We start from the raw sequence: 14,796 nt of genomic DNA, 5'->3' as shown, positions 1-14,796 counted from the left end.
GACTCTCTGCTACTATAAATCGAGATCTCATCTACCTTCATATTGATCGGAAGCTTGACAAGCCAACAATAAGTCCCTCTCCTCTTCCTCTTTCCTCAACACCCTTTGCCCTGCGACAGTCATCAACTCAATATTTCCATAAATCAGAACGAAGCAATCATGGCTCATCAATCAAACTCCACCTCTTCTACTCACGTTATATCCTTCTTCGATGACTTCCCTGACTTCGTTCCCGATCCCTCCGCCGGTATCAGGAAGAACTTCGCCCGCCTAGCAGCTCACAGACAATGGAAAACTAGTTCCAAAAAGTACAAACGCAATTGGAACAAGTACGTCAGGATGGAGTTTGACAAAGCGTATGGAACAAACCATACTCGATTGGAATCCTGGCAGAATCTCTGCATCGAAGTAGGGATTGGGCATCTTTCGTCGATCACGCAGTGCAAAAAGGTGAGAAAATCTCGCCCAACAGCAGATGGAGAAGTGTGTCACTAACTCCAAAATAATTTTTCCTGCAGGCACTATCAAAGATCAATGTGAACATTGTCGACTTGATGGAATGCCGATGGTCTGGCAACAAACCTCGCTTATTTCCGTCTTTGAACTCTCTTCGAAATTACACTAAGGAACATGATCTGTATTTTCCTCGAGACGCAGCAAAGAAAGAAGGATTTGTGAAAATATTGCTCAAGCCCATTTTGTAGTCTAGTCAGCTACTACAATGGTGAGATATTGATTAATATTCGAGACAGAATACAAGAGAGATTGAGGGGCATTTTTTTGTTATGGATTATTTTGGGTCACTATAGCTTTGCTGTTTGCTGAAAACGAATGTATTTATCACCCATCAACAACGCTCATCATTGACTAGATCAATTCATGACCAGATCTACATATGTTGAGTGCCAGAATAGCATATTCCTTATGTGTAATCAGGTGAAAGGTAGCTAAATATTATAGTTAGGGCTTAACATGTCCTAATTACAAGGATGAAAGCACGTTGTGTAAAGATATCCAAACATGTTTCTTAACCCCCAAATAGTGAATGAAAGTATGTGAGACCTAAGCTCTTTCAAATGACGCAAAGAGCATTTGCCAGTGTTGCAACTCCACCTGACGTATTCAATAGCGGACTCATAAACAAGACCGAGTGTTTCCCAGGCTGTCTACACTTCTCTGACAAGTCTTCCAGGCATAATATCTCACCAATCATGATTACCCAGCATGCAAGTAAATACTAGTGCAATATCGGCGCCATGCGTCCCAGCCATGCCTCAAAGGCCGGCTGAACTCCACCCACCATTGTAAAATACTGATCACGGAGCCAGGTTTTCATTTCTTCGCTCCGATCCACCCCAATAGCATCTTGGTATGAGGAGGACGCCCGCTGTAGCTTGACTTCAATATTTTCTTCCAAACATGCATTACGCTTTTGCATCCAACAAGTGCATACAAGCATAATATCAACACTCTCCCTCCTAGCCGAATAGTACAACTTAATGGACACCTAGAAGGTGGCTCCGAAATTATAGTTAAGCATGGGGAAGAACAAGTGGTCCGTGCGACGTCGGGTAGATCCTTTTACCATCAGAACTTTGATCTCCACTCTTGATCGCTGTAGGTATATAACTCGTTCAACAACCATCTAGTATCTACTGGATGATCATCTATTTGAATCCAAAACCCACATAGACCGTCACATGGAATTCGAAAAAAATTAATGCAATGGAAACATACACAAGTACACCAGCAGCATTCGCATCCATATTCGGAAATGAGGCTTACACAATGCCGATTCCGAATTGGCGATAACTATTTGCTTATTTCGGGGTTTCTGAATATTTGGCTCTAGTCAGTCCTCTAGTTATTTTTTCACGTTATGTCTGTGTTTTATATGTATATACCTCCCCTTCTTATATCCAGTCATGTATGAGTTGAATGCCTTGCATTTTTGGAATGTCAAAGCGCCATATTAAGAAAATGTTTCTGTACATCAATCTAAAAGTCCGATGGCCTACTAGAACCACCCGCCTGAAGGCTTGAGTCTCAAGACGGTTCTATAACCTGACACCAGGAAGGATTCTTGATTGGATGGCATTCAGCTTCATACAATAGTATTTTGCGGGGTAGCAGTATGGCATGTTGGTTGATAGTACTGTGTTCAACGACATTGCCCAGTGGACGTCCTTAACAGAAACACGAGATATACACTGAGATTCGCAACTTCATCACCAGACCTCTGCCATATGCAATAATCACTTGATACGGCCTGATGGAATGAAGATTTCTAATTATTTCGCCTGCTCAATTGGTCCATCTACCTCAATAAGGTGCATGAGGTATTTTTTTTCAGCTAGCCATGGTGAGCAGATTCATGTGCATTTTCGACATCATTTGATAGAATGCTGTCAAAAACCAAGCAAAGTTTTGCCGATATATTATCTTTTGCCGACGCTGTGTCTGAATTTGGTTTGGTCAGGCGAAATGACAATGTTCCCTAGCAAAACAATGCTTCATCAAAAGCAAAACGGCAGATCTTTCAACGACAATATGAGAGACTCTATAGACTTGATTCACATCGAGTAGCCCGGGTGTATACGAATATTGAGAACATCTCAAGCATTGGCCTGCTGCATGTGATAAAGAAGTGGAAGTCAGGAATACATGTCGATATGTTGGAGATCTAATACGATACTCTCGAGTGTAGATCACTTCTTAGACATACAGAAAGACTAACAGAGTAATCCAGCTGATGCTGCAGAGGAAAGGTTCAATTGTTATATACTGTATGCTAGCTATATAAGGGCAAGCAATGCCCTCTTGATTTTCGAAGTTTTTGTCTCTATCTATATTGGCAGTCATCAAAACAGATCACTTTGAACATCTCAAATTACATACGCACCATCTCAATCCGTTCTTAGGAATTACCTTGTCCCTTGGTCAACCATGATCCTCGCAATTGTCATTCATCTCATGCTCTTGGTGGGAGGTGCTTTCTCAGAGAGCTTTACTACCTCGACTACACCAATTACTGCCCCTCCACCAACTACTACGGTAACTATATCAAATCTATTGCAAGTGACATATAGCTAATAATGAGTGTTCTATTAAAATAGCAAGATTCTTGTTATAGTTGCACGTCACCATGTCCAACGCAAACTCCCAGCGGTCGCTATGCAGTTCCTTCAGCTTTATGTGGTGATCAGCGACTAGGTCCAACCGCCCTACCAAGTGATGTACTGATCAACTCCATGTTGGAAAACTACCATCAGCTCGGGAGAGAGTGCCCACAAGGCTATTTCGACACCTTTGTCAATTATACCGGCGCAAATACATACCCTCCCCAACAGGGTTTCAGATTATATCCCAATGGTACTCAAATATTCTCAAGGACAACCATCTACAATAACACATTGATCGATCGTTTTGGAGGCTATAACAGTACATATGTGTCGCCTGTTGACACTCCCTACGAACAACGTTCCATTCCACCGTCTAATCTGGTTCGCCGTGGGGAAAATGCCAGTATATATTACAGATTCTTGACACTACGAGATATTGAAGTCGAAAGTGGAGCTATTGCTCCTTGGTATGGTCAGCCAGGTGGCGGAATTCAGTATATACTACCTGATACTACTGGAGTGCTTGTTGGCAACGGTTGGCTTCAAGACGTGGATAGCGCGTAGTGATATTCGTCAAAGAATGTTATATTCTGCCACAGTATGAGTATCATGTGTCTCAAGCTTTAGGTTTCAGATAATTTCTGTCATGCTTACTTCTGTAGGGGAAGTAACATCTCCAACTTGGTATTGGGGAATATGAGATATGTCGGAGAAGGACTGGAGGATAAATTGAAGCTGCAAACATATTGATGTTGGAATTACTATGAGCTTCTCTAATTTGATTTTTTTTCTCTGTCTTTTTGGTCCGTTTTTGCTTAATTTCAACCTCAGGAGATCTCTAATTTATCCTATAATGAAAGACTCTATGTGGTCTATATCATAGTAACATTATTAAAGTCCGGTTTCTGCGCAGCACTTAGCTAAGTATCTAGGTATTAAAAAGTCAGATTATTATTCTTAGGTAGTAGTGTTTGGAACAGAAAATAACCCTAATCAAACTCCGATAAGGATTATATGCGCTAAACCCGATTCGGGAGCTGTTGTCGGGAAGCTTAAAAAATTCGAAATTTCTTTGCTTCTCAAATATTTTCATTCAATATCAACCATATTCAACCGATTTTCAACATAGACACAAGAGATCAATTTTGATCCTTCGGTCTTAAGGGTCTGAATATGTCGTCAGAAACCAACTATAAAAAACGTCGCCGCGAACCCTTCAATGTCGACGTCAAACAAGTCGAGATTTACGAGGACCTCGCCAATGAAAAAGATGAGGTCCGACTAAAAGCTGCGCATGAACTGGTCTCGCGATTTACTCCAGAGAGCAAGCCGACTGAAGATCAGATTCGAAAAGCGCTTCAAAGGCTTTTTCGTGGTCTTTGCAGTGGTCGGAAAGCGGCTCGGGTTGGGTTTTCGATTGCCTTGACAGAGGTGCTTGCACAGGTGTTTGGGTCCAAGCAATCTGCTGAGTCGTCGGAAATCAGTGTTTCTGAGGCAGTTAAGATTTTCTCATCTGTGACAGATCCATCAGGCGGTGAACCTGGCCAAGTATGTCTTTCTCCTCCCCGACTAGTTGATCTTTTCTAATTATTCACTACAGGAACGAAAAGATTACTATCTTGGCAGACTCTTTGGAGCCGAAGCCATCATCAAATCTTCCATTTTGTTTCAATCTGGTGTTCCACTCGAAGAATGGAACACTGTCGTAGGTATAATCATTGACATTGGCAATGCCAAGCCCTGGCTACGTGAAGAGTCTGGCTGGGTTCTCTATCGAGCACTCCACGAACTAGCAACTCAGAAAGCCGATGTCAAATACTGCGAAAAAATGATTGAAATCATCAGCTCAAACGGCTTTGTGAAATCGCCCGAGGGAGTTGCAATGTGGCTTTTGATCCAGGACTCGTTTCCCAATGCAAAGCTTCCTCAGGATGTTTGGAAGTATAATAACGATCCGCTTGACCGCCATGATAGGCGCACCCTTGCGAAGATTATGAAGCAAGTATCTGAGGCCGAGGATCAGTCCGCCGCGTTGGGTGTTTGGAATTCACGGTTGAATTTTGCCTGGGACGCTGTTTTGAGTAGACTCGCAGACTCTAAGCCAGAGGGTAAGAAGGAGAAGAAGGACAAGAAGGGTGGAAAGGAATCATCCCGTATCACTTTTGAAGAATTCTGGACAGAGGTTGTTGACGGTATGTTAAACTCTGTACGACACTCCAAAACACATCCGGCTAACAATCTATATACAGACGGCCTTTTCGCTGCTGCTTCTTCCGATGAACGCAAATATTGGGGCTTTTTGCTCTTTATGAAGATCGTTGATGAAGGCACCCTTCACCGCGCAGAAGTCATCTTCACCAAGAACGTCGTCAGATGTCTCATGAATCAACTTGCCGTTGAAGACAGATACCTCCATCGCATGGCGGTAAAAGCAGCCAAGACGATCCAGAAGCGAGTATCAAAAGAACCATCCTTTGCTTCAGTTGCAGTTAAAGGCCTTCTCTCTGGGTCCTTGCAATTCGACCAAATTACGAAAACGAAAACCGTGGAGAAGATTGTCCTCGAAGCTGATGCGGAATCCTTACAAAAAGTTATCGAACGATTGGAGCGCTTGATTGCCACTCCGGGCTTGGATGAGGCCAAGGCAGCTGCTTCGAGCCGTCAATATCTTGCTGATCTGTTCGTATCGATTGTCAGAACTCGAAGCCCCGCTGGTGAAGAGTTCACACCTGTCTTGCAGTATATTCTCTCAATTTTGGTGCGCTATGCCTACTTTGGTGACGAACAAGGAGAACAGATCGCCAATCCAGCTATATCCTCGGCTACTCAAGAATTGTTCCGCAACAGGATCAATAGTTGCTTGAACAGTCTAATTAGCAACATCAAAGACCCAGCCGAAGTTGCATTTGCGATTGTGCGTCAAATTCGCGACTACCAGAAGTCGGAGGAATACGGCAAATTCATTATCGAGATTGATGGAACCATTGCTGAGTCTGTTGATGCGGCTTTCAAGTCGCTCAAGAAGCTTTCTAGCAAGGTATGTTTCTATATTTTCTTATATATTCCAAACGAGCCCCTATTAACGATGTATTAGGTAAAACAAGATGACAAAGGCACCAAAGACGCCAGTGTCCAAGCCTTCCGTCTCGTTTACTCCTTGACCATTTTACAAGTCTACAACGGCGATGCTGATGCCGTCTCTATGCTCGACGAACTTGCATTCTGCTACTCCAAGTTCTGGGGCGACAAGAAATCCAAGAAAGAGGATAGATCCGATGCATCTAATGCTTTGGTGGAGATCTTGCTGAGCTTTGCATCCAAGCCTTCGAAGCTGTTCCGTCGTATGAGCGAGCAAGTCTTTGGCGTGTTTGCGGATCAGATTACTGCTGATGGGTTGCAATCTCTGATATCGGTCATCGAGGTCAAAGAGAATTTGGCTGGCCAGCAGGAGATGTTCGACCAACAAGATGATGACGAAGATGAAGATGAAGATATGGAAGATGCTGATAGCCTCGACTCTGATGTTGAAGTAGTCGACGCCGACGAGGAAGGCAGTGACGATGACTCCGATGACGAGGACGATGAGGAAGAGGAGGAGGAGGAAGACGAAGAAGAACTAGCCGCCTTCGACGCCAAACTCGCCGAAGCCCTCGGCACCCACCATCCCAACGACGACAATTCCTCATCAGATGCAGACATGAACGACGACGAAATGGAAGCGGTCGATGAAATGCTCGTCAAGGTATTCAAAGCGCGCCAGCAAGCAACCACCAAAAAGAAGGACAAACAAGACGCAAAGGAGACAATGACCAACTTCAAAAACCGTGTCTTGGATTTCCTGGAGATTTATGTTAAGAAATGTCATACCAGTGTCCTGGCACTGGATTTGATTCTGCCCTTGCTGCGGTTGACGCGTAAATCGACTGTGAAGCAGATCTCACAGCGGGCGAATGATGTGTTGCGCGAATATACTCGTCTTTGTAAGGGAAACGCAATCCCCTCGCTATCTACCGACACCGCAGATGATGATGAGGAAGAAGACACCATCGAACCAGTCTGGGACCTCCTCCGCGCCGTCCACAAAGAAGCAATGATATCCGGACCAGCAGCACACTCTTCCTCGGCAAGTCAAGCAAGTATATTCCTCGTCAAGGTGCTAGTGGCGCAGGACAAACAAAACATTTCGCAAATCGTGGATATCTATGCGGAGACGAGAAAGGCGCAGATGTTGAGTAATAAATGTCATGTGCAGCCGGGATTCTTTACGGATTGGAATAATTGGTGTGTGAATGCTGGGAAGAATATGAAAAATTAGTTGTTCGTTTATTTGGATTTGTATTATTAAGTGGTAGATAAGTCGTTATAGATGTCAATACACGTGTTGGTACATGAAATCCTATCTTAGAAGTGACAACCGTCATATGATAAGAAATCCTTGAAGCATTCTGTCCTCTGAATTCATCCTTCAACAAATCCAACGAAGGAATATTAATTAGTAATCTTATGTTTATCCGTCTCTATTAACACCTCCAACTGCATCCCAACCTCAATCTCCCCTTCGTTTCGTGGAACACTATGCATGCCAAAACACGGTTTATACTTTGACCCCTCATCAACTCTACGATACGACATGAGCGTATTCCACGGCTCGCGCTTATGCTTTTCGGCGGTTGTAGGATCAACATTTGGTACTTGGCAGCGCGCACAGCGAGCGACGACGTCAATGATGATTGGCTTCTGCTCTTTTTCACCAGGAGCGGTGTTACTCGAAGAGGATGATGGGGGAGAAGCGATTTGCACCGTATGCCACGAATCCTCCGACCAAGGCTGATTGCCGCTAACAATAATGTTAGGCCGAAAGCGTTCAATAGTGATCGCCTTCTCGCCTTTCTCAGTCAATCTCGAATTGAGCTCCGTAATAGACGCATCCGAAGCAATCAGTAGCGGCATCTCATCCGGGAAATAAGTCGATTGAGTCCTCCCCAGAAGTTCCGGTTTCGCATTCGCGGCCAGGATACGATCCGTTGGACCTTTGTATACGAGCCGCACCTCCTGGCCCAGGAACCGGGAAAAGACATCGTTGACTTCGGGGCCGTACATGTACCCATCTGTATTGTCGGACCAGATCTTGACGGGCACAAGCTTCAAATTTTTTGTCAAGTATTCCTGGCTTGGATATGCGTCGATGCGAACTTGCTCATCGCCCACGCTGAGGATTAGGTACTTCCCATCTTCGCTAATGGTTGTCTTGATGAGCGTCATGCGTGGGTTTTCCCGGATGGTTAGGAATTGGTGAGTCTTGGCGTCGACGAACATCCACTGTCGATCTAGATCCAGGCCATGCATTTGCATGTTTGTTTTGCGGATGCTGATCCCACGGCATGATTTGACGGGGTAGACTCGCAACTCAATGATATCGTAGACTTTCCGTTCGCGGAAATGACCTTTGACAAGTCGTTGGAGCATGGATGTTGATAAGAGTCTGCGCAGTGGTGTCGGCGGAAAGGTTACTAGGATCCATGATAGGATGACCACGGCGATGGCGCAAAGAATTGTGAAGGGCGGTAGAGGTAAGCTCCTGATAGACATATTCTCGAGATCCATGATGGGTTTTTTTCACTTGTTGCTATTGCACGTGACCAACACTTCAAGGTGGCTGTAGTATATAGGGAGATGTTGACGGGCTGATTTGCCAGGGATGTCAACTAGGTATAGGGCTGAGTTGATAACCAATAATATATATTCAGTCGGAAATATTTATATCCGCCCCAGCCCGACAGAGGATTGTCAGCAATGTCTCATAATCCAAGTTCTAGAACTCCTCGTGCAGCACAAGGATCGTTATTTGGAAGTACGTATTAAGAAAGAGATTAGAAATCTGAAAGGATGGATGATTCATAGGATCTGGGCCAGACCCACAAAAATTATGGAATGCTCTCTACCCCCGCGGAGATTCCATTGGCCAATCAGGAGCCGTGTTTATTGGAATGTTATGTTTCACTTTGCTATTTCTATAGGGACTTATTAGAGATTATATGGTTGTTGAAGATGTCGTAGTTTCTTTGTATATGTATAGTTTTGTTGATGCTTCAAATAGGGACACATTGAAGACTGTTTGTGCGCATGCCAACCCTGCTCAATATGTGGAGCCGGAAGATATCCTAGGGAACGTTTCAATACACCAAAGGGAGCCCCCGGAGAGCTTTGTTATATGTGTTTGTTTGTACGGGAATAGCTTCATGTCCTGCCTCATGTCTTCATGTCTTTGAGCTACGGGTTCCTATGTTGTCTCCTGAAACCCGTCTTTATCCACTTTCATAAGGATGTCTGACGTTGTTCGAACGAACCCGGATAGAAGGACTTGTACGTCTATATGTATGGGAGGTCTTCCCCAACAGATAGTTTAGAGAATGAACTCATAATTAGTTATCAATCTGGAGTTATTGTACAGATTAGCTCACACCAGATAGGCTCATCGGACTAGCTAGCCTTACACCAATCCTAAGCTTCGTGATACGGGCCGTGTTGAACCGACAAAGACATATACAATACTTTGTTCAGAAGCAAGAACATTTGAAACCGAATATATATACAAAAATATTCATTTCAAGCATATTTAGATTATACATTATCATATGTCCACTTCTACTTCGCTGAGATGGCACCAGAGAGGATAAAGTATGCGTTAAAGAACAAAAGGACCAATTATCTGACCACTTTGAAATATTTAATGTATGTTCAAATCATTCACCATCCACCCAGCATTTAACCATCGACTTGATCAAAGCAACAGCCACCTTGGTCCCCAACTCTATACTCGCCGGATCTGTCGTAACAGGAACATGATAAAACACTATCGACCTGTCCCTGCCTTCCTCAAGAGCTTGCGCTAGACTTGTATAAAATATAAAGTCACACGCATAGTGGCCGGCGTCATTCGAAGTACGCAAATCTGTCTCCGCCGGCAAAAGAGATTTCCAAACCTGCAGAAAGTGTTCGTTGGCCGGGTACGGGACCATTTTCAATCCTGATGTCTGAACAGCAGATTTATCTTCAGATCCCTCTGCAGGACCAGGCATTAGGATCGGAGGAAACCCTTTCCCCCTCCATATCTTCTCACCATCTTGATACCCCGACCGTCCATCGACGTCCGGTATTCGATAGTTATCGCGATGCGCCTGCGTCTCTACAGAATAATACGGACGCGTAGACGCAATGCCCATATGAACGATCAGATCGGGCCGGTTGCCATTATGTGTTTTGGAGAAGTCATCGAGGATATCGGGTAGTTGCGCGCGGATGGTGGCATAGGAGACTTTGATCGGCTCGGGGTGGACGTGTATGCGTACTTCTCGTGGAGCAGGAATTTCGGTCCCGCCAATTGTGTCATTTTCTTTCGGTGGTAAGGTGAATGAAGATGGGAGGGATTGTGCTATCAGGAAGGATGCATTGACGTCGAAGCTTCTGAATGGCTGTACATTTATACGGATTAGTAAAAATCGTCGAATAGGGTGTCTAAGGCCAGCGAGAGACAGGAAAGAAGACGCAAGCATGTACTTAAGGCAAGGAGAATGGGTTTGTATACGTACCCCGAAGCCCGTCACGAGGACGTTTATTTCTTGGGATGTTGGCGGTGATGTTGGGTCGATTGCGGGGTCCACGACGATTCCGACGTCTCCCATAGTGATAAACGATACAATGAGGTGATGTAGCGGTAAAAGGGGGAAATTGGGATGATGCAATTGGTATTGTTGGTATGCTGCTTCTTTTTCTATATACAAGGTCGATGCGTTGCTAGAATGAATGAAATGGAGGACTTTACAACGTAACTTATCAGATAGTTAACTATCTAAATTAGTTAACTAGTGGACAGTCGAAGATGACTCCGATAAGACGCTCTGACCAGCCGCATTTAATGCATTTTATTGGTTGTTCGTTGCGGGTCTCAAGACTAAGCAATATGATTGGGTGATTCCCCGGATCACCGGATTTGGGCATTTGTTGAACACGTGACCCCGCGTCATCTGCAAAATGACTCGCTTTCTCACCGAATTCTCAACTCAAGTTTGAAACAGGAAGCATCCTTACTTGGTAGTTGGCACAAGATGCACAACCCTGCATCAGCACAGTGACACCGTCCAAAAACCTGTCTGACCATCAGCGCAACTCCGAAATCCCGACCGAGGCCGACTGCAGCCCGGCCCCAGAAAATGCCCAACCAGCCAACCCATTTTCCACAAATCAGAAAAATAGGAACACGCCTATAAATCCTATTGGCCCAACAGGGAGAAATGCCAAAAAAAGAGCTAGTCTAGTGCTGCAGCAGCATGCAAGTTGTTCATCCAACAGGAGCCCAAAATTTCTTGTTTTGTTTGCGTGATGATTTTCGTGGGTTCAGCCAATGCGGAGCGGCGGTTTTGAGTTTTTAACCAACTGGCAGCCTGATAGTACGCCAGGAATACGGGCGGAATGGTTATGGTCCGTGATACATACTTCCACACGAGCCCAGTGGATATGAGTGACAACTGCAGATGTGTGTATTTGGGTCAATGGACTCTTTGCGTATGCTGGCAATCATGTATTGTTCTAATTGCGTAAACAAGCCAAGCGATGATACCTGCTTTCAGGCAAAGGAACTGTGTTCCCAATTGAGATCATCAAGCGTTAGATACATAGTAGTTGGTCATCAGGTCAATTCCACATGATTCAGTCCGCATTCCTATCTACAAACTCAAACTCCGCATTCCCTAAATTTACGACCCCATTGAACAATATCAAGTCATCAAAGTGCGCTAAACATCGCCTCTTTCACTACAACTCCAGTGTAGGTCCAAAGTTTGATGCGCGGCGGAGTGGAGTGGAGTCGAATCAGCTGGTGCTTACATATTGCGGTGACTGCAAATTATTCACGAATCACGTACGTGTTGATGGCGCCTGTTTTGTGTCTACATACGGACTTGCTCTTGTTAGGTAAGGGTTGGGATATACGCCCGAGATATCAAACTGCATGTACATGTACAGCATGCGGTCCGCCGTGAAATATGTGGGGGTTTGGTACTCGAACACGAAGACTAACCTTGATTTGGCAAGTTGAGATGGGTGATTCAGAGGGTTGAGTTGATATCACATCATGCCGCTGCTGCTCTCCGATGACATTTTGCGATTTCACACAATAACATAACATAGAGTTCAAGCGATAGAGAACAAAAGCTTCGACATAATAAGCAACAACAAACCTTGTCCAAAGCCTTATCATGATACCGATAGGGACTCAAAAGTCTCGAGTACATCACAATAGAACCTTCGTCCCAATAAACCCAGAACTGATCCACAATCGAGAACCCATTCATTCCCTGATAGGCTCGAAACGCGACCACAAGCCCCAACTGTTTCATCTTTCACGCAAGGTATTATATTTTCGCTTCACTTTGAACCTGAGCTGGAACTCTACTTGGGAGCCTATGCATTAGCATGGAATTACTGCGGGCTATGTACTCCGTAGTTAGGGCTAGGTCAAAATAAAATACATGACGCGGTTATCGATACGGAAAGATTACATTGACGCGCGCGGACGCGTTTGCGGGGTCATGGGCGCGTATCCCTGCAAAACACGCGCTCTTTCCTTTTTTGGCGGTTTGCAATTTTCGCTCTCTTTTTTAAGTCTCTCTTCCTATCAGAAATTTCGCTCACGGCCCGTGCCGAAGACGTTAATAGGATTCATCATTCTACCCAGCACACCCGAGATAACGAGAATACTACGTAGATTGGCAACTGTCATATGCGTCGGTATCTTTGTTTATCTCCTGATATGAGCTGTCTCATTTGAGGTCGAGCGCCTCGACCGCGTGTCAATGGCACATTAATAAACCTAAGCGGCTAGCCCAACAATCAAGAGACACTCAGAACAAGACATTGTCATTCGAGAATCACAATTATGCTCATGGATCACTATGGCCACATCTACTCGATATCTGGTACCCAGATCCATTAGTGGTCAGTACCAGGGTAGAAGCTCATCATCCATGGTTCCATACCGCATCGAATTCAAAAATACTATTGAGTAAAATCGTGGTGCGCCGATTAGGTGAACCGTTCCATAAAACTCCACTTCTCGTGGTTATGACTTAACGTCGCCTGGTATTAATTTCAGGCAATCTCGCCTTCTTTTCTCGGGACACATTTCGTTGGTATGGCAAGTATTGATACAGGTGATGCATCCAAGGGCCAAGGGTACCTGATTTGTCGAACGTGTAATTTAACAGCCATGACTCCATGGTTCAAAGTCCAAGCGGATCACTCAAAATTCAGGGCTTCCCAGCCCCCTCAATTTTTCATGATTGTCGCAAACGCCATACATGATGCTCTCACCTGTTGGGAATCTCGACGCTCATGATTCGATGGTATATGCGGAATATAAAGCACGGAGTGCAGAGTGCAGCGCGACCCGGGCAAGCCCTAAAGCCCCGACTGCAGGTCCATACATTTCAAAGTTGTACTCGTAGTACTCCGCAGAGGAGAAGACGGTGTAGATTGTAGAGAAAATGAAGGTTAGACTGAAAGTTAGATCAGAGATCAAACTTCTGCTTTCAATTGCGCTAGTTCATTTTGTCACCAGAGTTTGCGAGCTTACGGTAGGTCTTAGGGCCTTAACTTAGGCATGACCGTTGTTCCGACACCAGGCACTCCCGTTTGCGAATTACGGCCGTCATGGGGCATGGTGCTACTGCGATTCTCATTCGATATTCATCGCTCTGTAATCTACACCGCGCAGCACGTACGGTGCCACTGTACGGACGTACAGTAGTACACTGTACATTAAATTCATTAATACTATACCGCTTTGGCGCCACCGGCGGATTGCCAGACGATCTCGATGTCTTTCCAGTCTTCACCTTACTAGCGCTGTACCTTGTCTTGTCTTTTCTTTCCTTTTTCCTTTGTTCTGGTATCCTTTCTGGCCGGTCCACGCCTGGCTGTCTATTCCCCACTCTGGCAGTAACCGTACGGAGTAGAGCACGGAATTCGACAAGGTGGCAAGCAGTCAACCAGACATCAGTGTAGACGTGGACGCTTTATACGGACGTATAATTTTTCCAATTCCAGAGCGCATTGGACAAGACCCTGGTGGGCTCCACCGCACAACGCTGAACAGCAGAGTGAACAGTCGTAAAACTAAGACAGTTGGCGGGCTCGCTAGACGAGGAGCGGTTTAGTTTTAGTTGGGTTAGTTCTTCCTCAGTACTAAAAACTAAAAAGTGTAGCACTCCAGCAGAGACTCGGGCGGTGAGTGGGCCCGGCGCTGGTGCCCTTCGGCTCGCCCGCCTGGACTGGACGGTGGAGGGAAAGTGCACAGTGGCTCCCTCGTCCGTTGGTTCCTTCCTCTTTCCCCTGTCCGTCTGTGCTTTCCCCTTGAGATTCCATTCCCTGTCCGTCGACTGACCTCAATTTTCTCTCTCTCTCCCTCTCTCTTTTCTCCCATCAACAACGTCGTCCCCCTTCCCCTACCCCCTTCCCCTCCCCTTCCCCCGACGGTCAGCATATTATTTCCTTTGTGTGTTTGTGTGTTGGCGGGTTGTCGGTTTTTGGAACTGTCTCGAGGTTATCGTGTTCGCGTGGATCATTTGGTAATCGATAAGCACATGCGATCCGGGGAGGCTGGGAGAAACTCAAGTCA

The 14,796-nt window shown here is 45.2% G+C and overlaps 4 protein-coding genes across 4 annotated transcripts; 2 read left to right on the top strand and 2 right to left on the bottom strand.

Annotated features, from left to right (window-relative positions):
• Positions 1-159: 159 nt before the first annotated feature.
• Positions 160-704, top strand: EYB26_005906 (uncharacterized protein; the record flags this gene model as incomplete). The annotated part of the gene is made up of 2 exons (XM_054265183.1): positions 160-450; positions 519-704. The coding sequence occupies 2 exons, from the start codon at positions 160-162 to the stop codon at positions 702-704; spliced, it is 477 nt and encodes a 158-aa protein (XP_054121158.1).
• A 3,591-nt stretch (positions 705-4,295) lies between these two features.
• EYB26_005905 (uncharacterized protein) lies at positions 4,296-7,437 on the top strand (the record flags this gene model as incomplete). Its single annotated transcript, XM_054265182.1, has 4 exons — positions 4,296-4,670; positions 4,723-5,314; positions 5,372-6,159; positions 6,217-7,437. The coding sequence occupies 4 exons, from the start codon at positions 4,296-4,298 to the stop codon at positions 7,435-7,437; spliced, it is 2,976 nt and encodes a 991-aa protein (XP_054121157.1).
• A 173-nt stretch (positions 7,438-7,610) lies between these two features.
• On the bottom strand, positions 7,611-8,726 carry EYB26_005904 (uncharacterized protein; the record flags this gene model as incomplete). The annotated part of the gene is made up of 1 exon (XM_054265181.1): positions 7,611-8,726. The coding sequence occupies one exon, from the start codon at positions 8,724-8,726 to the stop codon at positions 7,611-7,613; it is 1,116 nt and encodes a 371-aa protein (XP_054121156.1).
• Positions 8,727-9,865: 1,139 nt separating this feature from the next.
• EYB26_005903 (uncharacterized protein) lies at positions 9,866-10,804 on the bottom strand (the record flags this gene model as incomplete). The annotated part of the gene is made up of 2 exons (XM_054265180.1): positions 9,866-10,594; positions 10,712-10,804. 2 exons carry the CDS (start codon positions 10,802-10,804, stop codon positions 9,866-9,868), a joined length of 822 nt encoding a protein of 273 aa, XP_054121155.1.
• Between the last annotated feature and the right edge of the window lie 3,992 nt (positions 10,805-14,796).

The sequence above is a fragment of the Talaromyces marneffei genome, chromosome 4 (assembly GCF_009556855.1).
Source record: "Talaromyces marneffei chromosome 4, complete sequence".
Taxonomy (NCBI): Eukaryota; Fungi; Ascomycota; class Eurotiomycetes; order Eurotiales; family Trichocomaceae; genus Talaromyces; species Talaromyces marneffei.
Note: the sequence above shows the minus strand (reverse complement) of the source record. Positions and strands in the feature narration are given on the sequence as shown.